The 25,977-nt window shown below is 36.1% G+C and overlaps 1 protein-coding gene across 1 annotated transcript; it reads left to right on the top strand.

The window, feature by feature from the left end:
* The first annotated feature begins 435 nt into the window (after positions 1-435).
* On the top strand, positions 436-21,986 carry LOC136039517 (transmembrane protein 267-like). Its single transcript, XM_065723314.1, has 3 exons — positions 436-477; positions 9,292-9,582; positions 21,135-21,986. Exons 1-3 carry the CDS (start codon positions 451-453, stop codon positions 21,477-21,479), a joined length of 663 nt encoding a protein of 220 aa, XP_065579386.1. The 5' UTR covers positions 436-450; the 3' UTR covers positions 21,480-21,986.
* Positions 21,987-25,977: the final 3,991 nt, after the last annotated feature.

Below are 25,977 nucleotides of genomic sequence, written 5' to 3'. Positions count from 1 at the left end.
CGACGTTGCCAAGATTCCGTTGCTGTATCTCTTGGTGTATCTCTTGGTGTTATACAAGACCAAGAACGTCTTACGCAGGCTGGAGTCCCAATTGGAAAAAAAATGTCCGATCGGCACGGGTCTCGCTTAAAGATTTTTTTGCGAATAGAACTAGGAAGGCTTATGGCCTGTTGGTAGCACTGAAGTTCAAGTTTAACCGTCGCATCCTTGCTACTTTAGCGACTAAAAATCATAGTACGCTGCTACTCAGCGACCTAAAAAAGTTTTTTTACAAATAAGCAAAATATTTGCTTAGATTGCCTCTATGGACCAGTAATGCAACTGTGTCAACAAGCTACGGAGTAGCTAGTCCAGTGTGTTCAGTAGATAACCGAAATGAGCGTTATACAACACGCCTGGATATTAATAGCACTTTGCTAAGCGTTTTCCGATATTTTTTTCATGTTATAAATGCTCAGTTTGATTTCGTTTTTAGAAGTGTGTTTTATTTCTTGTTTTCTCTTTTTTTCTCGTATTACTCTGTCAGTTTTTTTTTTTGCAATATGACGGGAAATAAACATACACATACATTTGTCAGCAGACTATACGATTTTGTTGATTTATCTCACTCTTTCGAACTCAAACCCTAGCCTCACCTCTGAGTATAAGTTACAGCTAAGCTATTAAGTATGTTGTTAAGAAGCTATTAAAGGATAAATGGAAGTGCATATATATATATATATATATATATATATATATATATATATATATATATATAAACATATACATATATACGTATACGTATATATATACATACATATACGTATATATGTATATATACATATATATATATATAGGGGCAGGTATTTTCCATTTTTGGACCCCCACCCCCCTGATTTGCATTCCCCACCAAAAATCACCCTATGAAAATTTTCCCCCATGCATAAAGTGTTTTTGTATATATTTTTTTAACTAATCCATGCTCATTTTTGACATAAGGAAACGAGAAAAATAGGGGTCCATTAGACTTCAAAATATGTTCTGTGCTTTCTGTTTACCACATTTGCTCAGGTCAATTTCTTTCTTTGATATTTAATGTGCTTCTACTCTCTAAAACCTATCAGTTCAAGATTAGCTTCTCTTGTTTTAAAACTTACAACATTGGATATAAATGCACCCTATATATCTGCAAATAGAACAGAGATGGAATCATTAAAGAATAAGAAGGTTGACATACAGTGAATATAATTGAAAAGGTCATCGTTAAAAAATAAAAAAGTACTTATAAAATAAGTACTTTATATAATGGTATCCGCACTATAACTGGATTGGTCAAATCGGTTGTCGTTTGGCAATGGAAATTGGTGGAAGGAGATCCGCTCTAGGAATCCTTTAATTGTTTTAATTTGTATTTTCGGTATTTCATTGAAACTCTTATTCTCTTATTTGTCACTGAGATGCCTAAAGATTGCTGATAATTACCTATGCTTTACATTTCGGATTCACAAACTAACCCATAAATATAAAACTGTCTCTATGTATAATACCTTGCTGACTTCCTGCTAATTTTGCTTTTCTAAAATATTTCTTAACCAGCTCCGAAAAAAGAATTGGCATAAATGTGCTAAGGATTATGACTGAAATTAATTGCATTTCACACAATCTCTGCATTAGCATGCTATACGAAATTTATGCTGATGATTACATGAAAGTGAATTTAAAAAAAACGTGATATTTTTCTCACAATTTAGATATTTTGTGAGCACGTATAAGCGCTATCAACCCACTCTCTTTTTTCTATTGTTATCAGTTTTACCATGCATCACTAGGAGACCGAGCTTTGATTGTAAAATAATTATAGACATGAAAAAGATATTCAGTCTAGCCCCCCTCTGTAAATGAATGCCCCCTATGCCCTGATTTACAAATGAATAACTTTTGTGCAATTTTTATTGAATTTGTTTTTTTAAATGAAGACACAAAGAGGAAGGTAATTTTTAAACTCTAGGTGCCAATTTTCCCTTCCGATTGGTATCCCTGCCAATTTTTAATTAATTAAAGGTTTCTGCCATAATGATGCCAAGAACCGCTCATATTTTTGGATATTACTTGTTAAACAATGTCCAGTGGTTACGTTAATAATTCTGAATTTATTTTTCGACTAATATTTTCGCAATTTAAATGTGGGGAATATGTGAAAATATAATGTGGCACAATCTGTTGTAATTCTTTGACTTATCCTGTATCTTTACTTAGACAGCGCTATTGCGCTGCTTATAATTTTGTTTTGGCTTTATGTGACCGACTGATGTCCATACTATTTATTAATATAAATCGGTGGACTCAAAAATAAATCAATTTAATAAAAAATAATAAATACAATTTCAATCAATCACGTTTATTAAAAGTTTAGTACAAAACAAATTAAATCTTAGAGAGTTGAAATCCATTCAAAATTACGAGCAAATGAATAGCGTGATACCCGAGGCTATTAGAATTGAGCTTGGTTCAATAATAAGATTGAGCATCTTGTGCCTGATGTGGGGGTTGGCAGATGTGGAGGGGGATATGTGCTGCAGCACTAGGGTTGAATCTGGCTGAATAGCCGATTGTATACGACACTTACCACCTCCCATCCGAAAGATTTTTTACGCTATACTGCTGTCGTCTGAAGCAGCTCATTGCTGACAATTTTTGTAAAAGCCAAGCACCAACACTTATTTATATTTTTGATTGTTTAATGTATGCTTATCGTTTATAATGTATTACGTAATGTGTTTGAGTTCACCGAGTAGTGTGTTTATTAAATAGTGGCTTACCTTCGCAACCGCTTGAATAGCACCTGCTTCAATAGCACCCCCTCTTCCCCCCATAAAACACTATAGTTAAGTCCCTGCTTTCAGATGAAAAAAAAACTAATTTTTTTCATTTACTATGGCATAAGGTTGTCCATATGGGCATTAATAACACTGCGTTTTTTAAACACCGAATGCCATTTTCGTGACTAGTCACACAAAAATTACTTGCAAATAAGTTTTCCCCCTTATTATTCAACATCTTAATTTATAAATTTAATTACACGATAAAATTCTAAATAAAATACCTAGTTAATCTTGGGATAGTTGAGGTAGGTGGGTGAAACTTGCATGGATGAGTCCAAGGCCTAATTATGCTCCAGGAAAGTATTGCCAAGCTACTATCTCTACCCTTTTCTTTTCTTAGAGCTTCGGAGGTTCCATGCATGACAGATTTAAATTATGATAAAAATGTTCTACCTTAATTTTGTATTTTTAGTCTCTTTTCCATCGAGTTCAGTTTTTGCAAATACAATGCTTTTCATTTCGCTAGGATTTTCAGCCGTATGTACAATCTTTACCAGAATTTAACAAACAAATTAATGGTCATCAAATCTTTATAAATTGAGGTCGAGCAAAAACATAAGACTCAGAAAACATTATGGTGACTACTTTGAGTAGAAGATGTATTGTGAAAAAGTTCCACTTTTATAACCCAAAGATTATAAAGGCCATCGAGTGTCAGTTTCCATGGGAGGAGGAAGTAGTGGAGATAACTATTTCAAGATAAATTCCTTGGAGATCATTAAGGCTCTGGATCCATTTATGAGAGTTTCATTTGCCCAACTCAATTATTTTCCAAAATTAATAAACGCTTCTAGTCTAGAATTTTACCTGATTACATATTTTCCTTACTCCAACTTTATTTTGTGCAATAAAGTATGTAGCCACGTAAGTTATATCACCTTAATATGTTTTGTAACCACGAATTAAGAGTCATAGTTTTTTTTCTATTTAAGTTTTAAGTGGAAAAAAGCCTACATTTACTGTGACTCTTCCCACAAGCTGTGTTTATTTCTAAACACCGGGAATACTGTCATAATCGGGATTGCGAGCTGGACACATTTTATGCCAAAAGGACACATTCTCATGTGCTGGAACAAAATGACCTTAAAGATAAAAAAACTGATTTTTTTAGAAATTTGGGACAAAAGAAGGCAAAGAGGGTCATATTTTTAAATTTATGACATAAACCAGAACATTAACAACTGGATAAATAATTTAATAAGAAACTTCACTTTTCACCAAAGTCATATTATGTCTTGGTATTGCTTTACGTATCCAGGTTTAGTCGTAGATGTTGTAAGAATTTTTTTTCCAAAACAAGAGATTGAAACGTTTAAACAAGTTTTGTGGTTTCACAATAAGCCATTTTGTATGAATGTTTTATATGTTTATTTTTATTATATTTGATGTTAAGTGGTCGCTTTTGGAGAGGTTTACAGTGTGTTTTTAGGATTCAAGTTGAACACACTTTAGGTAGAAAGGATGTATTTTTGGAGATTCAGGAGACACATTAATGGACCGAAAAGTCCGCAACTCTGGTTTAGCGTGCGGTCAAATTTAAACTATAGTAATATTTTGTTCTAAATGCTAGCTTAAGATGTAAATAATACACCTATGGAGCCTGACAGCAGCATATACTAAAGCAGAAGTATTTGTATAGGCCATATTTTGTAATCTGTGACATCATTTTAAAACCAAAAAGCCATCAACGGTGCCAAAATATTTACACATTTGAAATTCTGCTCTGAAATTTATTATAATTTGTGGGTTTTATGAACATTTAATTAATCCCCAAGAACACAAAGTTCTATAATAAACATTAGACACTTATATAAGTAGTTTATTTACATTAAGTGAAGTGTAAAGCCTTTTTTCTTTCCTTGGATAGTGGTCACAGTATAGGTGGTTTTTAAACTTTTGCTTTGTTATTTGTCTGTGACTTGCCACCAAATATTTGCTTATTTTTCCAAGAGCTATGGTAACATATATGTGCCTGGTATCAAACAGGCACATTCTAGCCTAGTAAAAGGACAGGAAAAGTGTTCATCCTGTGTGGTGAATTTAAGCAAGGAATCAAACACTATGAATTGTGATGATGATGATTGCTGGTTATGTATTGAATGTCTTGAGCTCTGAGAACCAGTTTACATCTTGCTTACAAAAATGACTCATCATATGGGTTTCTATGGAAATTGTATTGTTACCAGTTGAATAATTTATTAAGCCAACCGACCTGCAACAAAACTACATAAGCAAACAGCAATCATAAGATAATAAGCAGCAAGCATAAGCATAAAAGCACACACACACAAAAAAAAGAAACACTACCAATTTAAATGTCCATTATCTTCCTTGGCTTAACCACTCTACCCCAGTTCTTGTTACATAGGGTTGTGAATAATCCTCTACTGTTTGCTGCTGGAAGGGGTGTTGGAGTTCTTGGGGTTCTGTAAGGGCTGTCTTGGAAGAATTCTCCAGTACTACAATTATCTGGAGTCTTTGGAACAGCCATTTTTGGAGAAGAGGATTGAGTCACAGGAGGGTGAAATTCTGCTGTAAGGTCCTCATCCCCTGTGAATCCTGAAGATTGTTGAGCACTGTTGCCTTCAGCACTGGACCGTGGTTTCAAATGGGCCCAATTTCTGCAATAAAATCTACCATTTTCAGCTTGTATAAGGTAAGATCTTGGAGATATGCATGACGTCACTACACCTTTCATCCAACAAGTAGCTTCCTTTGACAGCTTGACCCAAATGGGTTGATTGTCTTTCAACTCTATTAGATCTTTAGAAGCCTTGTCATAGTTCTGCTTCTGCCTTTCTTGTCGACTAGTTCTTGCTTCAAGGAATTTTGTCTTTGGAACAGTATTTGGCTCCAGTTGCTTTTGAGTACATGGAAGGATGGATCTTAAACTTCTACTCATAAGAAGCTGGGCAGGTGATGCCTCACCATCTACTGGAGTATTCCGATATTCTAAAAGACCAAGGTAGAGGTCTGTATTGGACTCTATAGCTTTTAGCATGATCCTACTTGCTATATCCATGGCCATTAGACTGCAGGAAATTTGGACTTGAAGTCAGATGCTGGATGTCCCATTTCTGTGAAAAGGACTGGAAATCATAAGATGTAAACTGTGGTCCATTGTCCGACCAAATTTTTTCAGGAATACCATATCTAGCAAAATGGGCCTTGAGCTTTTTTATTACTTCTGAAGAGGTTGCTGGTTTGACTTGGTCAATCTCTATGAAATGACTATAGTAGTCACTGGTTACTATATAGTCTCTTCCATAGATCTTGCAAAGGTATTCCCAAGTATACCCAGGTATTCCCAAGGATACTGTGGGATTGGTGTTGATATCAGTGGTTCTTTCTGATTATTTCTGGAAAATTTCCCACAAGCTTCACAGTTCCAGATCAGATCTTCTATAGCTGAATTCATATTTGGCCAGTAAACAGAGCTTCTGGCTCTTTGCTTGCTTTTCTCCATCCCTAGGTGTGATACATGCAATTGCTGCAGAATGTCCCTTCGTAATGCTCTTGGAATGACAACTCTATTTCCTTTTAAAATGACCTAACATTCCAGTAAGGTTGCATGCTAGCAGAACACTGGTGTCAGTGGTTCGGCCATCCTTTTTGTATGACCAAGGTAAGTTCTATCATAATTGGGTCTCTCTTATTTTCTTCTAAGATGATCCCCATCTTCTTATCACTGACTGGGATACTTTTCATAACAGAGTCATCTTACCAGGAGCCCCAAGATTTTTCTGGTGCCCTCATTTTCATTCTGTTCATTTTTTTTACTTGTTTTTCAAGTATACTTGTCAATTTGATCAATTATTCATAGGTGATTTACCCAATTGACAACTAAAAGCAAAGCTTTCCTGTGAAGGTAAAAAAGTTGAAACTTAAAATGAACAAAAATTATTTATCTTCAGATGGTTCAGAATATATCTGCCAAATTTGCATAAAAATCTTTGATTGTTGCAAAGATTTTTCAACAAACATGGAACTTTCCCCTGTTTATAAAAAACCTGTTGAAGATAAAAGTGGTATCTTTTATGACATCTCATAAATGAAGTAGCACAGTTATTTAGCTATTTGTCTGTTCACAATTACATACTGAATTTTAGCCTTGTTGCTAAAAGTTCAAAATGGATCAAAATAAAAAAATCTGGACATCAAGGATAGAATGGATAAAAGATGAAAACTGATGGCTGAATGTGCAAGGGGACCAAAGGATGTTGCCGGATATTTTGGCAAAATATCCAAATATACCTGGAATTTGAATGGTAAGTTTTGACTAATAATAAACCCCCTCCACCCTCAAAAAATCCTTAATTTTAGTTTTGTGACAAATTAAATAGCAAATGGCCCAAAAGGGCTTTCATGTGAGTAAACTTATCTATCTATTTATTTTAACTATACAGCTAATTTGGTTGAAATTGGATGAATGAAAGAATTAAAAGCAATTTAGGCCAGGAACAGATACATGAGGTTGGAGGGGGCAACCCTCATCCTAAAACACTTTTGGCACACTTATTCTGTTCTTTTTTCTTTTCTTTTAATCTTTTTTAAAATAAACTTTTTAATTTGGTGCCAACCTTGAGTCACATTGGTGCCCTTGATTCAGCCCCCCCCAAGATTTTTTATAGATCCGCTCCTGCATCTTACTATCCTTCTAGCTTATGTGGCCAACCAAAAAGTTACCCAGCAAAGAGAAATCAGGAACTAGAGTCAAAATGCTCAGAAAGGAGATGCAAAAGAACACAACAGCTACAGAGGCATCAATCTTCTTGCAATCCTTCTAAACTTCTTCTCAAGTTTAATGTTTAGAAAAGTTGAAACTACACTTTATATCAATTTGCATGAAAAACAGCATGAACTCTGGGCAAAATGCTTCTGTGCTGACATGATCCTTACACCAGGCAAGATGCTGGATGAATTGAAAATCTCTAAAGGCAATGCTCACATCTGCAAAGTCATGACTGCTATCAAGCAAGGCTGTGTTCTGTCATCTCATTCTGCCATCCTAGTTGCAGATTACATCTTAAGACAGATAGATGGATGTGGAATCCTATTTGCAGGAGAGTATCTCCAGTACATCAACTTTGATCATGATGCTGGGCTCATGAAAACCAACAAGCAGAAGCTTGAGGAATTTTGCACAAGCTCCCAAAAAAAGAATGTGTAACAAGGTCAATAATATACCTTAAAATGGTTAAAAAAAGAGGAGCAAAGTGGTTACTTGTAAAAAATCTTGTCACTTAAAGAACTCAACTAAAACAATTGATCAGTCACAAAAATAAACAAAATTACTGCTATGACTAGTGCTGTAATATAAATAGAAATAATAGCAAGATAAAAGAAATGTAAAATCCCAGATAGGAGTTCTCTAGATCAGCCTAAGTTGAATACTCCAATATAGAAATATATTTTGGTTAGAAATATATTTTAGTGTACATGTCAGTACACCAAAGACTAAAGCTATGTCAATTAGTACCTTGTTTGTAGGAATCCAAAAAGGGGGTAAATACATCAAACAGATGACAGACTTCAAGTACTTCAGAAGAACAGCAATTTCTAGTAGCAACTATGAAAAAGAACTATGCCACAACCCTAGCCAACATCATTTCAGAGACTTCTGCCAGTCGAAACCTATAGCATACTCTCAAAAGCTTAACCTCAGGCTGTTCTGATGCAATGTTTTGTCTCTTCTGAGTTTCTCTATGGAATGCCTGAAGTTAACTGTAGATTAATAGAGATTAATTGCTGGCTTCTCTAGATACTAAGGATTACCAGGAGAGACTGTGTCAGCAATGATAAGATTTGTACCTAAAGAGTACAAATCTCCTAAAGTGCTCCTCTAGTGGCAACTGGAAGACAAAAAACGATTTTTTTTTGGGGGGGGGAGGGGTTTAGTCTCACTGTTGCTATGCAAAGTTGATAAAGTAACCTCACTCTGGTGGATTCCTTTACAAATTCAAGCTTACATATTTGTAAACACATACACAACTGATCATTCAAATTTTTGCAGATGTGCAATACAATAAATGGAAGTGTACACCAGAGTTAAAATTGCAGGAAACATCTTAAGCTGCAAGACGAGGGAGTTCATCAATGCTCTTCTGCGTGAATCAGAATATTAGCTAGCAGATACCAATCTTTTTTTTACTCTGTTTCATGGCTTTTACCCCTTTTTCTGATTTTCACAAATTTAGTCATAGAGTAAAAACTAAACTTTTAATACCCCTTCCCCCATCCCAGTAAAAAGAACAAGTTTTGCATATGCATTTCTAAGAACATTTCTAAGATTGTGGTTTCTGCAAGTACCATGTTTATGGACTACTGTGTCCTATTACATAGGTAATTAGCTTGTTTGTCCTTAATTTCTATACTGGTTTTCTGATGTCTCTTTTTTCTTTTCTTTTTTAAGGTATAATTTTGGTTCTAGGTAAGAAATCTGGCTTATATTCGTTTGCTAGCAGTATGTATGTGTATTGCTGGTGTAGCAGTATTGGGCGATATATTCCTCCAGAGTTGTCAAAATCTTCATCTTCGAGCATTAACGGACAGTTGCACGCATTTTGGGATAGCTGTTTTTTCTTGGATGTCTGTTGAGTTAAACTGCCGGCAGCAAAATGTCTGTACCAAAAAATGCCTGTTTGAAAGTATTTTTTGTGGTTTCTTGTCATCTGCAGTAGACTTGGATCATTTTATTTGTGCTGCATCTTTTAAGCTCAAGGTGAGTTTGGTTTTAAAAGCTATTCCATTTTTGGTTTAGCTTAGTTTTTTTTATATATATCTCTCCTTTGAACAGTTGGTTTTAGCTTTTTCTTTCTTTTGGTTATCTGAATTGTCCAGCAGCATACGGTGTCCTGTGCAATAAAAGCTACTTAATGGTTGGTTGAGCGTATGTACTTTATTATTTTATTTTTCTTTCTCACCTTCAATTGGGTGATAATCTTTTATTATTATTCTTTGGTTAACCCCATTGCACAACTATTTTTTGTGCCATTGTCATACAGTTCTGCAAAAAGTTATGCCAACCTCTCATAGAGACTATCTGTTCTGGCTTTACTCTGATTAGTCATGGCCGTCAAGTTTTTCATTGCTTTCACCAAGTTGATTTTATCTCAAAAATCGACATTGATTTGATTCATAGTCCAATTACCTTAAATTGCAACTTGGAGCAATCTAAGGATTTTTCCTTGTAGATACTCCAGAGTTGATAATACATGACACATAGTTGAATACACACACTTGTCTAGTGGTTTGATGTTGCTGATTCGAGTGCTTCCCAGTTATACTTCCATTCTTTGATTGACCATTCGTTGTTAAGATGGTTCTTAAAGCTGTCTGTGGTTTGGGCAGCACAATGGTATCTGGCAGCAATTGGTTCCAGAGGTTGGCAACACGGTTGGCAAGAAAATGGGCGCGTTACTGCTTCGATGAGAAATGCCTGGATAACTGCAAGTTATGTCCCCTTGTACAAGAGTCCTGAGACGCCAGAGGAAGAAGATCAGGAACTGCCTTCGAATTAATAAGTTTATGAACCAGAATGGCATCACCCCATGTTCTTCAGTAAACCAGAGTTGGGAATTTCAGCTCGCATAGCCTTGCAGGGTAAGGGAGCTCATGCAGTCCACTCACCTTCTTAATGGCTCTTCTCTGGACATCTTCAAGAATTTCAACATCTTTTTTGCAAAAGGGGGATGCAAGGACCATGCCTGTCTCAAGCCTTGGCTGAATAAGTCCTGTATACAAAAGGCTCAGAATTTTAGGAGAACGGGAAGAAATTGTTCTTTTTATGAGTTCTAGAGATGAGCCAGCTGATGCTGCTGCCTTCTTTGCATGAGTGCTAAATTTAAGATGATTGTCGACAATTACTCCTAGGTCACGTTCTTCCAAAACTGGAGAAAGGAGCTGACTGTAAAGAGAGTAAGTTGTATTGATATTCTTGTGCCCAAAGTGTAAACCATGACATTTTGACACATTGAAAGTGAGTAGCATAGATTTCGCCCACACGCTAAGGAGATCAAGTTCTTTTTGAAGTTGAGAAGTATCCTCAAGAGCGCTAGCTGGACCAATTACCTTGGAATCATCAGCATATAGCGTCATCCTGCTTTTAAGTGCTAGAGGAGCATCATTTATGAAAATATTGAACATGGTGAGGCCAAGAACACTACCCTATAGAACCCCACTGATATCATTCTGAGAGAGGAGAGAATAGGATTGCCATCTGCATCAAACAGTCTTACTTGCTGAACACAATTCCTCAAGAAATGCAGAATCCATTTAAGAATTTTTTCCTCAAACACCAATAGATTGTAGCTTAAGCTCAAGTCTCCTATGACAAACTTTGTTGCCTTCAAATGGCTCATAGAACTGGAAGACTATTTGAATTATTGTTACTTTATACCTATCTACCTTAGTTCTACCTTAGGATGGATGATAGACTATCTATCAACAAGTGAAATGAGTCATTTTTATATAATTTTGAAAAAGTTATGCCAGCTTTGCCTCTCACTGAGACTATATGCATTGGCTTTACTCTAATTAGCCATGACTCTTAAGTTTTTTCATCATCCACCAAGTAGACTCTAAGTAAAAAATTAAGGGACTTGGTCTTGGCCTTTGACCTCGACCTTGTTGAGGTCGAGGCAAAAAATCCACACGGTAATTCAAATAGTCTAAATCAGTTCTATGAGCCATTTGAAGGCAATAGGAGACCCCAAATAAAAGGTTTTTAAAGATACAAGGTTTCTGAGATTTATTGTATTATACAAGCTTTGCCTTCTGGGAAAGAAGTTTTTTTCGAAAGAAGATCGAAACCAAGACCGAGTCTGTTGATTTTTGAGTTAAAGTCAACTTGGTGGAAGTGATGAAATACTTGAGAGCCATGGCTAATTAGAGTAAATTCAAGACAGATAGTCTCAGTGAGAGGCAAAGCTGGCATAACTTTTCCCAGAATTGTTTAAAATCTTCCTTGGCTTTACTCTAATTAGCCATGGCTCTCAAGTATTTCATCACTTCCATTAAGTTGACTTTAACTCAAAAATCAACATTGATTTAATTCAAAATCCATTTGCATTCAGATGGCTCACAGTATTGAAAGACTATTTAATTTACCGCTAATCTATGCATATCTACCTTAGTTCTGTCCTAGGATGGATGATAGGTTGTCTATCAACAAGTGAAAGGAATCATTTTCATACAATTCTGGAAAAGGCTATGCCAGCTTTGCCTCTCACTGAGACTATTTGTCTTTGCTTTACTCTAATTAGCCATGGCTTTCAAGTTTTTCATCACTTCCACCAAGTTGACTTTAACTCAAAAATCAACATTGATTTAATTCAAAATCCATTTGCCTTCAGATGGCTCACAGTATTGAAAGACTATTTAATTTACCGTTAATCTATGCATATCTACCTTAGTTCTGTCCTAGGATGGATGATAGGTTGTCTATCAACAAGTGAAAGGAATCATTTTCATACGATTCTGGAAAAAGCTATGCCAGCTTTCCCTCTCACTGAGACTATTTGTCTTTGCTTTACTCTAATTAGCCATGGCTTTCAAGTTTTTCAGCACTTCCACCAAGTTAATCATAATTCGAAACTAATGGACTCAGTCTTGGCTTTTGGCCTCGACCTTATTTTGAAAATAATTTCGTGAAATTGATTTTAATTTCAATTGACTGAAAATGGAGTTGTGGAGGTGATGAAACTTGAGAGTCATGGCTAACTAGAGTGAAGCCGAGCCAAATAGTCTCTGTGACAGACAAAGCTGGCATAGCTTTTCCCGGATACGTATAAAAATGATTTATTTCACCTATTGATAGATAGTCTATCATCCATTTTAGGGTAGAACTAAGGTAGATAAGCATAGAGTACCTGTCTCGCACAGAGACGATCTGTCTCGGTTCGGTTCTAATCTTTCAAGTTTTTCACCTCTTCCACCAAATTGATTTTAATTCAAAAATTGACATACTGGGTCTCGGCTGGTGGCCCTATCTCGTTGTGAAAGTGCTTCGATCAAATTGATTTTATTTTGAATTGAATTAAAATTGACTTAGTCGAGCTGATGAAAAATCAAAGCCAATCAGAGTAAAGTCAAGACAGATACATATGTAAGAGGCAAAGGTGACATTGCCTTTTCCATTTTTCCAAATTGGTTTCGGGGGGTTTTATTTTTTCCTCTCTTTCGGCAAGGCGGTTTAAGTTTTTTTTCTTTCTTTCGTCTTTTTTCAATTCAAATTGTAGTGCTACATTTTGAGTTATGTTGGATACTTCATACTTTATGAAAAGATGCCTCATAGTTGGTTTTGACTATATTTTTTTCTCTCTTTTGAGTGGGCGGTTTAAATTTATTTTAATTTTTTAATTCTTTTGACAACCCAAATGGAGTAAGTGGAGTTGTCGTAAAAACATTAAGAGCTAGGCTTTTAGCCCTCTGTCCTTTTTTACTACTACTGCCACTAACATCTCACCACAGCACCAAGCCGCCTAAGGCCACCAAAGCTAGGCACGCCCCTCCATCCCAATCTATTCAAAGCCCCCCTTTTACTCATCTTTTATTAAACATTGTCTGTTGTTTTCATGAATTTTTTTTTAACCTAAATTATATCATTATTTTATGTGGTATGTGCAGGGAAAAATATTTTACGTTTGGTTTTGTGGGTTCTGATTATTTTTTTTTTGTCTCTTGTTCAAGTTGGTGGTTAGTTTTTTTTTTCTCTAAGTACTTTTTTCTCTTTTTTTTCTATTTGCCATCCAAATTGTACTGCTACATTGGGTTATGTACATGATTAAATAAAAAAAAACAAGTTTTTTTAACTGAAAGTAAGGAGCGACATTAAAACTTAAAACGACCAGAAATTACTTCGTATATGAAAGAGGCTGCTTCCTCATTAACGCCTCGCTCTTTACGCTAAAGTTTGACTCTTTCTCTCAATTCTTCTTTTTAAAACAGTAAAAAACTTTAGCGTAAAGAGCGGGGCGTTGATGAGGAAGCAGCCTCTTTCATATACGAAGTAATTTCTGGTCGTTTTAAGTTTTAATGTCGCTCCTTACTTTCAGTTAAAAAAACTTGTTTTTTTATTTAATTTCTGGACGTTTTTGAATCAATGCATGTTTTGATTTTGGCTCTCCGCAGAGGAATAATTAAAACAAAATTTGCATTTTTTTTTTTTGGCTAAATGGCTTTCTCATAATTTTGATCGAATGATTTTGAGAAAAAAAGAGCGGGGGAGGAAGCCTAGTTGCCCTCCGGTTTTTTGGTTAATTAAAAAGGCAACTAGAATTTTTGATTTTTTACGAATATTTTTATTAGTAAAAGATTTACGTAACTTATAAATTAGCTTAAGTAAAGAACTTTTGTATTCTCATATTTTTATTACATACTAGCTGTTGGGGTGGCGCTTCGCGCCACCCCAACACCTAGTTGGTGGGGCGCTTCGCGACCCCCCCCCCCCCAACCCCCCCCCCCCGCGCGCGTAAGTCGTTACGCGCCATATTAGTTACGCGCCATTGTAGTTGTGTCCCTGTGTCCCACCTGTGAATATAGATAGATTTATATATGTGTTTCAAACTACGTAAAAATTGCGAATATACAACATTCTTGGCTTTCCCATTGTCTGTGCATATACAAAGCCGTATGTACTAATGATGACGTCATATGCAAACGCTCTTTTTACAAACAAACAAACATGCATACACACAACTCGTTTTTATATAGATAGATAGATAGATAGATGCAATACAAATTAACTGCGTAAAACTTGCGAATATACAACATTCTTCGCTGTCCAATTGTCGCTGCATATAAATAGATTGTCAGGTTTACCGACCCTCGAACATGCAACGTACAATTGTCCATGGGAAAAACAATCAGTATTAAGATCTATACCACATTTTTCTAATGATTGACCTTGAGCTTTGTTAATGGTGATTGCAAATGCTAATCGAATTGGGAATTGCAATCTTTTAAATTGAAAAGGCAGATCCGTTGGAATCATGGGAATGCGAGGAATAAGAACAGCCTCACCCTCAAAAGGCCCTGTCAAGATTATGGCCTCTATTAGGTTTTCCATTGTTTTTTTTTTACGGCAAGTCGAGTGCCATTGCAAAGCTTTGGTGGGTTTATATTTCTTAAAAGTATTATTGGTACGCCTATTTTTAGTTGTAGCACGTGTGGTGGAAACCCTGAAAGATCTATGGAATTTAAAAATTCAGATGGATAATTAACCGCTTCATTTGGTTCCAAAACTGTGTCGACTGACTTGTAAAGGACTGCCTGGTCTCGAATCTTGGTCAAAACAATATTGTTGATTTCGTGGACGTCTATATTTTTGGGTGCGAGAATCGCTCTTTCACTTAGCCATTTATTATTTTTATAATTTTTTAGAATATTCGGAAATACTTTTTCAATCAATTCATTTTTGGACGTCACTAAATTACAGAAATCAGCAGGTAGTTGTATACGTCCTGAAATTGAGTCTACTGGGAGCTTTCCGTTTCCAATTGCCAGCAATTGATCTGAAAATGTTTGACCAGAGTCATCGTTTTGCAATCGGACACGCATATTTGTAGTTAATTTTAATATTTTTACGTGTGCCCATAAATTAGAATTTTTCAGGCAAGCATTCATTTCGTCTGCAGGAGTTGATCTAGGTATTATAGGTAATGTTTGCCTGAAATCTCCCGCAAGCAATATTAATGTGCTGCCAAAGGGTTTCGACTTCCCTCTCAAATCTTTCAAGCATTGATCCAGAGCCTCGAGCGATTTTTTGTGTGCCATTGTGCACTCATCCCAAATAATAAGTTTGCATTGCTGCAATACTTTACCCATCCCAGATGATTTGGAAATATTGCACGTGGGAGTTTCTGTAGAATGCAAATTCAGAGGCAATTTCAAAGCGGAATGAGCAGTTCTTCCACCAGGCAGCAATGTTGCGGCTATTCCGGACGACGCAATTGCCAACGCTATATCATTTTTTGATCGAATTGATGCCAGAATCAGTTTTATCACAAATGTTTTACCAGTACCTCCTGGCGCATCCAAAAAGAAAATTTCTCCAACGTTGTTATCGACACAATGCATTATCGTATCATAAATGTCTTTTTGTTCCGACGTTAACTTGGAAATGTTATTTTGTACATACGACAATAGATCACTCGTACTGTAACTTTGTTCACGATCCAATTCTACACATGTCGAAACAGCAGCGATACGGTTAGGTGAAGGCATTCCCAAATCCTGAAGAGGTTTGTTTGCCATACGTACGCACAAATCTTCTATAATAACTAAAGTGTAGTTATAAATTTCTGATGTAAAATCAAAAGTCATATCTGACGTCTCTAACTGTTTTCGATGGAGTATATCTTCGGACATTTTTGACTTATATTTTTCCCATAACTCTGTAGGAGCTGATGGAGAGCAAGTTGTTAAAATGATGCCAAACAATGCACGAATTTGACTTGGGGTTGACGTTTCGCACGCGTCATTGATGCAGTTATCCCAGTGTTGGTCATTATCCAATAAATTCAGAGCTTGGCATGCACTACGGTAAGTGTCATGTATAGTACCGTTTACAGTTCTCAAATACTCAAAGGATGTCGGACCGGGTACATTCACCAAAAGCAGGCGTAGAAAGAAGCATTCATGTTGATTGGGGTGAACGGTGTAGAGTCTTCCTATCGTGGTATCTTTGAAGATGGTAGGTTGGCCGTCGACTGACTTACCCTGTTTTCGACGTTCAAATACTTTATTTTTAGTATTCCACGTGTAATACGAAGGCACTTCAGTATACAGCAGTTTTTTTGCAAAAGAATCATTTTTGCAAAGCGAAAAAAAGCTGTTAATGTTGTATCCGGTGGATTCAGGACTCTTTGTTGCACGTTGGTTTCCGTGAAATAAACACGTTGACCATTCTGTAAGTGTACCGCTAAGTGAACAACAGCTGGACTACGTTCATGTATCGGAAATGAAAGAATTCGCCAAACAGCTTCATTATTGCTTATGTATCTTCCAGCCTGATATTGTACGATTTCGTCGAAATCTTTGATTTCGGGCTGCAAGCCAAAAACTGCCATGTCACTGCCTTTGTTGACGTATTTACATATGTATTTGATTGCCTTTACGGAGTTACAGTATTCAACGTTTATGTGTGCATTAAATGTTTTTGATAATAATGGGGAATATGGAACAACCCACTGGTTATCTACTTCGATGGTGGTACCGTTACGCTTCTTTATTATTGCTGTTTTACCGCCATCTTCAGTAGATCTTCTTCTATATTGTGGGTAACCATCATTGCCAGTAATTGTGTTTGATACTAAAAGTCGAGGATATTGCTTTGTGCACCTTCCTTTGGCCATGCATGGTGAATTTTCGTTCAGTGCACCGCAAGGTCCATGTATCATATTTTTTACAATAATATCATGTAACCCCTTATCGACATTTTTATCAGGTATTTCAGCGGAAATCACATCATCAATTTCGTTCGAAGTAATTTTTTTATGTAGCCAGATTAGTATATGTGCGTGTGGCAAACCTCGTTTTTGCCATTCCACTGAGTACATCCAGCATCGCACTGACCCAAACACTTCATTTTTACTATGTAGTTTATCAGTGATTTCAACTTTTGCCGGAAGACACGGGCCGTAATGTCATGCCTATGAACCGCCGATTGTCCTTGAAGTAAAAGCTGCAGTATCTCGTCCCAAGATTGATTACATGTAAATGTAATAAATAAATCTGGACAACCATAGAGACGAACATAAGCAATAGCATCTTGAGCATATTCATGCATATGACGGGGACTGCCAGCATATGACGAAGGTAAAATTGTTAATCTTCCAACGTTTGTGGTATTACCGTCATTTATAACTGCATCTCGCAAATGAATGTATTGTTCAGAGCGGAGCTTGGTCTGATTCAGGCGGATATATAGCAAACGTTCTGATTCAATTTTAGCATACATATCAACGACAAATTGGTGAAACAATTCACGGCATTTTAAAATATAATTTTCTTCATCCTGCCGAATCATTAATCTATAGGAATAATAATGCATTGCACTGCATTTCTTATTCATTTCTTTGGTAGTGGCTGGATTCATCAATTTAATATTAAAGTGATAGCCGTCGGCTCCATCCCAAAAAATGATAGGATATTGTAGGGCATCGTAGCATCGATGAGTTTCAGCAATTCTTAACAACTGAGCGTTTCGCTTATGAAGAATAATATCTCGAGGTAAAAACTGATCACCAACCATAACGATTGCCACTTCGTCGATAGTTGGAGCATTGTATCTACGCACATGTTGGCCAGGAGGCGTTTTGTCAGCGGAAATAACAATTTTATGCGTATCAGTAGGCATCAAATCGATGGCTGTTTTGAACAGACGCACTAAATTATTATTTTCGTGGAAAAGACGTTGCAATTGGGAAACGATTGTCCTTTCAACGTTGGGAGAAATTTCGCAACGTGCATTCAATTCAGAATTTCTATCACTGATGAAGTACAATTGTAAAAATTTATGATTCTCGCCTGAGAATGGTAGAAGGGACCCTGCTCTATGATAAATTTGCCCTTTTACTTTGAAAGTAGACATAAATTGATCTGGATTTTCGATTTGGGCTCCAAACGACGTCATTTGGAAACATGAGTTGTATTTTCTGATTTGTGACAAAAAACGCTTAGATTCTGACGTAGTTCCAGTAAGGAAAGTCTTCAATGGCTCTGGTGGTGCAGCCAATAGAGGAAGTTTAACTTTTCCTGAGGCGCAACACATTCCCATTGTTTCACCATTGAATTTCAAGGCCTTGCAATAGGGACAAATTTTAGACATTGTCCCGATTTGAACACATCTACTCAAGCTATAATCATCGACTGGGTTGTACCTGAATGCCAGGCGATAACTTTCAGGTTGCTCTGATTCCTCGGCACGCTTTCTTTTCTTACTTTCTCTATCAGCAGCAAGCCTGATTTCTTGCTGTTCTTGTGATTCCTCGGCACGCTTTCTTTTCTTACTTTCTCTATCAGCAGCAAGCCTGATTTCTTGCTGTTCTTGTAATTCCTCGGCACGCCTTCTTTTTTCACTTTCTCTTTTAGCAGCAAGTCTGCTTCCGCGTTGCTCTGGTAGTTCCTCGGCACGCTTTCTGTTCTTTCTTTCTCTATCAGCCTCAAGCCTGTTTCCTTGCTGTTCTTTTGATTCCTCGGCACGCTTTCTGTTCTTTCTTTCTCTATCAGCCTCAAGCCTGTTTCCTTGCTGTTCTTTTGATTCCTCGGCACGCTTTCTGTTCTTTCTTTCTCTATCAGCCTCAAGCCTGTTTCCTTGCTGTTCTTTTGATTCCTCGGCACGCTTTCTTTTCTGACTTTCTCTATCAGCAGCAAGTTTTTTGGCATAGACTCTTTGAGCATCTTCATCGGCTTTTGCCATTGTAAGTTCATCAGTCATTTTAAACTTAAACATTAATAGATTTCTACGTGAACATATGTCTTAAATATCTTGAATGACGTCACCGTCGTAGCAAAAATGACGACAACTAACTTGATGACGTCAGTCAACACAGAAACATGACGTCACCTGACAGACAGGCAGACACACAGACAGACAACTTATTTTTATATATATAGATATGAGGGGGTTCCCCCCTTGTCAGATCCTCGCTCTTTACATTAAAGCTTAAATTTTGTCCCAATTCATTTAGAATGATCCCAGAATCACAAAAGCTGTAGAATAAATAGTTGAAATTACTAAAAATACTTTAGCGTAAAGAGCGAGGTATTAGGAGGAGGTGAACCCCTCAAATGGGTAATAATTTCTGTTTGTTTTAAGTTTTAATGCTGCTCCTTACTTCCAGCTGAAAGAACTTTTTCATATTTATTTTTTCATTTTCTTTTTAAATAATGCTAGTAAATCCTGCGCTCCCTTCAGGGAGATTTTCTTCCGCCATGACAAACTATCGATGGAAAGTTCCCCCAGCATATCCCCCTCTTCTCAACCCCTCCCCCAACCAGAAAAATCCTCCTGAAAACGCCTGTACACTTCCCAATAACCATTACTATATGTAAGCACTGGTCAAAGTTTGTAACTTGTTGCCCCTCCCACGGGGACTGTGGGGGAGTAAGTCGTCCCCAAAGACATAGTTATAAGGTTTTTCGACAACGCTGAATAAAATGGCTATCTCAGAATTTTGATTTGTTGACTTTGGTAAAATAATTAGCTTGGGAGGGGGCCTAGGTGCCCTCCAATTTTTTTGGTCACTTAAAAAGGGCACTAGAACTTTTCATTTCCGTTAAAATGAGCCCTCTTGCAACATTCTAGGACAACTGGGTCGATACGATCACCCCTGGGAAAAAGAAAAAAAAACAAAAAAACAAATAAACACACATCCGTGATCCGCCTTCTGGCAAAAAATACAAAATTCCACATTTTTGTAGATAGGAGCTTGAAACTTCTACAGTAGGGTTCTCTGATACGGTGAATCTGATGGTGTGATTTTCGTAAAGATTCTATGACTTCTAGGGGGCATTTCCCCCTATTTTCTAAAATAACGCACATTTTCTCAGGCTCGTAACTTTTGATGGGTAAGACTAAACTTGATGAAACTTATATATTTAAAATCAGCATTAAAATGCGATTCTTTTGATGTATGTATTGGCATCAAAATTCTGTTTTTTAGAGTTTTGGTTACTATTGAGCCGGGTCGCTCCTTACTACAGTTCGTTACCACGAACTGTTTGAAAAGATGCTTTAAGGTTGGCTTTAGGAATTTTAGTTATTTTTTTTCCTCTTTTTTGACTGGGCGGTTGAAGTTATTCTTTTGAAAACCTGAATATTACTTCTACATTAAATGGTGTGTATATTACATGGGGTGGTCAAATAAACCTTCAGAACTGGGCTTCTAGCTTATCTGGATTTTTTAAAATCTGCTTTTGTTAAATATTATTGGTCTTTTTTTAACTTCGTCAATTTTTTCTTTTTTTCTCAGTTTTTGTAGCCCCAGTTGTATCTTTTTACATTGTGTTATACATATTTATTAAAGTGTCTCTGCCAGTGGCGTAATTTTTCAATGGGAGGGGGGACAGCTGCCCCTCCCAGAGTTCAGTTTGCCCAAAGATTTCCCTTTGAATAATGGCTCCAACTCCCCCCTGGATTTTGAAGAAATTACGCCACTGTGTTCAACAAGCTTTGACAAGTAGGCTTCTAGCTAATTTGTTTTAATGTCTTTTTAAATAATATTCTTTAGGTAGACATAATTGATTATTTTCCAATAATTTCGTTTCCAGGCTGCTGTGTCTTTGTCATCTCGTCCATTCTTACACTGCACCACAATACCAATCATAGTTCTGCTTGTTCTGCACATGTCATCTCGAATTTTCTTTAAATCTGAAAGACTGAAGACTTTGTTGAGGGATCTTGGCTGGATTCAGGCAATAGCGTTAGTTTCTCATCATCTACGAGATGGACACAGAAGAGGCATATGGATATGTCCGTTTGGATCAATCAAATATCCTTATGTAGTTTATATACCTTTTACTTTACTAGTATGTTTTACTGTAGCTAAAGCTCGACAAATTTTGGATCGTAACTTGAACAAAACTTTAAAAATTCCGTCTTGTTTTGATGCATAATACTGTTGACCAACGTGCTTCTTTTGTTAATAAATTCACCTTTGCCGTATCCCATTGTTATTGATTTGTATCGATTATATCAAAATAAATAGCTTTTTGGAATAAAGTTTAATGCTATTTAAATTCATTTTTTCATCTTCTTCTTCTTTTTCAGCAGTCGCGGGCTTTTCAGTCGAGACTATTCAGCCGTTTCATTTTGACTCATTCTGTGAGATGGACAGAGCTACTGATTTGGTTTAGACTTGTTTATTTTGAATCTACTCAGATTTCTTACAGTAAATCTTTTGATACTTGGAGTTGAATTATGAGATAATATACATTGAGTTCTGTGCTCTGTGTGCAGGTATGGTCAGCGAGACTCTTGGCTAATAGTGAGATTTTGTGGTGTTTGAAGCATTCTAATATTTTACATTGCAGGGTATATCTTTTGTTAGTAAATTCAGCTGTGTCGTGTGGCATTGTTATTGATTTGTATCGATTGCAAAATAAATAGCTTTTTGGAATAAAGTTTTATACTATTTAACTTCATTTTTTTTACTAACCATGACAATATCTTCTTCTTCTTCTTACAGCACCTGAAATCCACAATAGACTTTTTGTTGACTTCTATTAGGTTTCTACTGAATATTCATTTGACAATTAAAAGACCAAGACGATCATCAGGTAGAAAAGGCTTTTTTTTCTTTTTTTGCCTTCAACACCAATACCAACATCAACAATTTTTGTATATAAAAAATGATATAAAGGATGAATAACAAATGATGTAAAGGATCAATATTGTTTTTTCATTATTTTCCCCATCGCTGGAAGATTTCTGCTCGGTGACATCTGCAGTTGGATCCCCAGAGATTGCAGCGACAGGTCGAGTTGTAACAACAATCGTGTGGCCGGTGGTCACAAGTCCCGCCTCGTCGGATGCATGATCGTCTGTAAACATGAAAAAATGGGGAGCGTCTACAGTTAAATCTTCATATTAACCAAGTTTTTTTGCTATGCAATTGTAAAGAATATTATTCTCTTGGTGAGCATATAACAAACGCAATGACAGAAAATAAAAGAAAATTAATAATTAAGTGAGCTGGACGGCTTGTGGGAAATGCGAGTACTCAAGCTGCGTGTTCCCAGCAGCTTGAATGCCTGTTCCCAGCAGCTTAAAGGCAGGTCTGTACCAATACAGCTGTTCCTAATCGCTTTCTTCTCCACAAGAGATCTGTCGTAACTAGCCGAAATATATTTGAGGTCTAAAAAAATTTCACTATCTTACGTAAATTCCCTGCTTTTTTTCGCAGTCTGATTATTTTGCAGTTAGGGGGGGGGGGGTAGATGCTTCAAAGGGTGCATTTTAGTGCCAAAACATCGCAACTCTCATTGAGCCCTCAGGTAAATATAAAATTAGTTCTAAAAGAGAGACGAGGGAAGGGTGGAGGTAGAAATTGATGCATAATTCCCAGTGTAATTGATCCATAATCCCAGTATCCAGGACTTTTGTTTTGGGGTTACACTTTTTTAGGGTAGGATACAAAAACTTAAAAATAGGATCAAAAATGTTAAATTGATATTAAATCCCTCTTAATATCTGAATCCCGAAGTAGATTCAGCTAAAATAGCTGCTTCGATTTATGCCTTACAGTCATAACTGATGACCTAACATTCGATTACTTTGGATCTTCAATAGTTTGCAGAGAAACAAATAGGCATACGAATTTTCGGTGAAAATTTGGCCAATGATAGTTAACAAACAGTTAAAAATCTCCCAATTTATTATATGAAATGCAAATTTCTTTATGGTGTTTTAGCAACAATTCTAGTTTTTGAATTTAAATATTGAACGTACCTAAAAGTTTTGCAATACATTTTGGTTTAGTTTTGTTCTCTGTTAAGAATCTCTAAAATTATCATTTAAACCACAAAAACATTTGTGGTGTCTTAGCAAAACTCTAATTTTTAAATTGAAACAAGAAAAATATCCGAATATTTTATTAAATTTTATTATAATTTAGTTTTTAAGCAACTTGATGCGACATTTTAAGGACTTAAGATTCACTAAGATAAAAAGTTTAATTTGAAACAATAGATTTTGTTTTTTGAAACAATAATTAAGATTTTAATTTGAAACAATAGGTCTTGTTTTTAATTTGAAACAAGACAAATTTTTAATTTGAAACAAGAAAAATATCCGAACATTTTATTAAATTTTATTATAATTTAGTTTTTAAGCAACTTGATGCGACATTTTAAGGACTTAAGATTTACTAAGATAAAAAGTTTAATAAAATGTGTGTCAAAATCACTCTTGGCAAAGAAAAAACTAAAAGATGGTAGGATTTTTTTCCGTTTTCATTGCTGCAATGTTCCCTGTAATGACTATTGGAATTTACAGTACCATCAATGGTTTCTCTGAAGAATTTGATTAAGAACAGCAGTTTATCTTAACATATCTTTTAAGTTTCTCTGTCGTTACTGCTAAGTGACTAGAACTCACACCACTCAAATTGGAGAGAGCCGCTCCATAGCCACTAGGCTGCAGTAACTGTTTGTAAATAATGGGTCACGAAACATATGAATATGGAGATATTTGTTTCTTTCAAACAGTTTTGGCAATGAAATGTAAATTTGCCAGTATCAAGAAGAAACAAGTATATAGCCGATTTCAAGCCTGGGCTCCGGCACGGCAACGCTTGTATATAATGCTTGTCATTATCGATTGTCTTCTAACCGCAGACAATTTGAGCCGGTTCTTGATGTCATTGCGATAAGACCACCCCTGGGGAAAACACACATTAGCCGTAAGGTTTTGACTTAATTAGATCATTTTAGTAGCCAAAAATGTCAATGTTCCAGTTCTAAGAAAATAGCCATGAAGCTGATTTTGGGGTCAGACTCCGGCACTCGGCACGGGGCAGGCTTGCATATACTGATATTCGTTATAAGAATTTACCTTCAAATGAATAACCTTTGTTTGCTAGTCTTTCCTCGAGAAAATGAAGGGCTCTACAGGGAATAATTGTATTGTTGAAGGACCCCAAAGACTTGTCACTTTCATATTTTACGCGCCTTGATTCTTTTCCTTCTGTAGCTCTTTGTTCCCGCTGTGGGATGTCTTCTAACCTCATATTTATTTGTTCTTCACTTCCATTTTCAATTTATTCTGCTCCTCGTTGTCCCATGTCTTGTAACCGCATTATTTCTTTGTGTTTCACTTTTGTTTTGAATCGTTGTAATTGTTGTAGACGCAAGTATTTTAAGTGTATATTTCTCTGTCCTTCTTTTTTTTATCATTACTTTAAACACGTTTTAATAGCTTTTCCATCAACTGCTCAGATTGATATTGCCACATTTGATGGTCTAGGTATTTCATTTGCCTTCTAGGCATTATAAAACGGCTTGAAATGGCTTTTGTAAATAGATTATTGCACTTGGTATTTTATACTTGGCTATGTTCCTTTTGTAATGTTACATGCGTCAAATACATAAAAACAATACCATCACCACCGGGACGGGGAGGGGAATGCGCCCATAAATATGGCGTTATTCATATGATTTTTGCTTAAATTAAATTCTAATCGAATTTTCTCAAACTCGTAATCTATGTAAATCGTTTTTGCGGGCCAAAAAATCTCTGGATTCCAATTTTTCAAATATTTTAACATTTTCTTATTCTCGCTGTCGCTTGTAATTTTCGCTGCCGTTTATGTTCTAACCACATATTTCATTGTTCTCGCTTTTGTATATCTTTCAACCGCATATTTCTTTTTCTTCACTTTTGTTTTTAATTTGTTCTTCTCCTCATTGTTGTATGTCTTGTAACCGCAAATTTCTTGATTCTTAACTTATGTTTTAGACTCATTTTATTCTCGCTTTTCTAATCTGCTTAAAACGCCGTTCAAACAATTCTTGGTAACGAACCGTAAGTAAGAGGCGACCCGGCTCAATAGCAACCGAAACTCTAAAAAATGGTTTTTGATACCAAAAGATACATCGAAAGAATCGAATTTTAATGCTGAAGTTAAATATACAAGTTTCATCAAGTTTAATCTTACCCATCAATGGTTACGAGTCGGAGAAAATTTGCCTTATTTTTGAAAAAGGGGGAAACACCTCATAAAAGTCATAGAATCTTAATGAAAATCACACAATCAGATTTAGCGTATCAGAGAACCTTACTGTAGAGATTTCAATCTCCTATCTGCAAAAATGTGGAATTCTGTATTTTTTGCCCAAAGAAAAATCACGGATGCGTGTTTATTTTTATTATTTTCCAGGGGTGATCGTATCGACCCAGTGGTCTTAGAATGTCTTTGAAGTTCTAGTGCCTTCTTAGTTAAAAAACAAAATTTAAATAAATTAATAAACATTTTATCTAAAAAATTTCATTTTTATGTTCAAGCTTGATGAATGAACCTTCTCAAATTGAGTGCCAAAAGCAGATATAATCAGGATGAGAAAGCAGAAGCTCTAAAGAAACGTCGAGCTTTAGAACGATACATGATCAAACAGT

Source organism: Artemia franciscana, chromosome 19, assembly GCF_032884065.1.
Source record: "Artemia franciscana chromosome 19, ASM3288406v1, whole genome shotgun sequence".
Taxonomy (NCBI): Eukaryota; Metazoa; Arthropoda; class Branchiopoda; order Anostraca; family Artemiidae; genus Artemia; species Artemia franciscana.
This window is presented reverse-complemented; position numbering and strand designations above follow the sequence as displayed.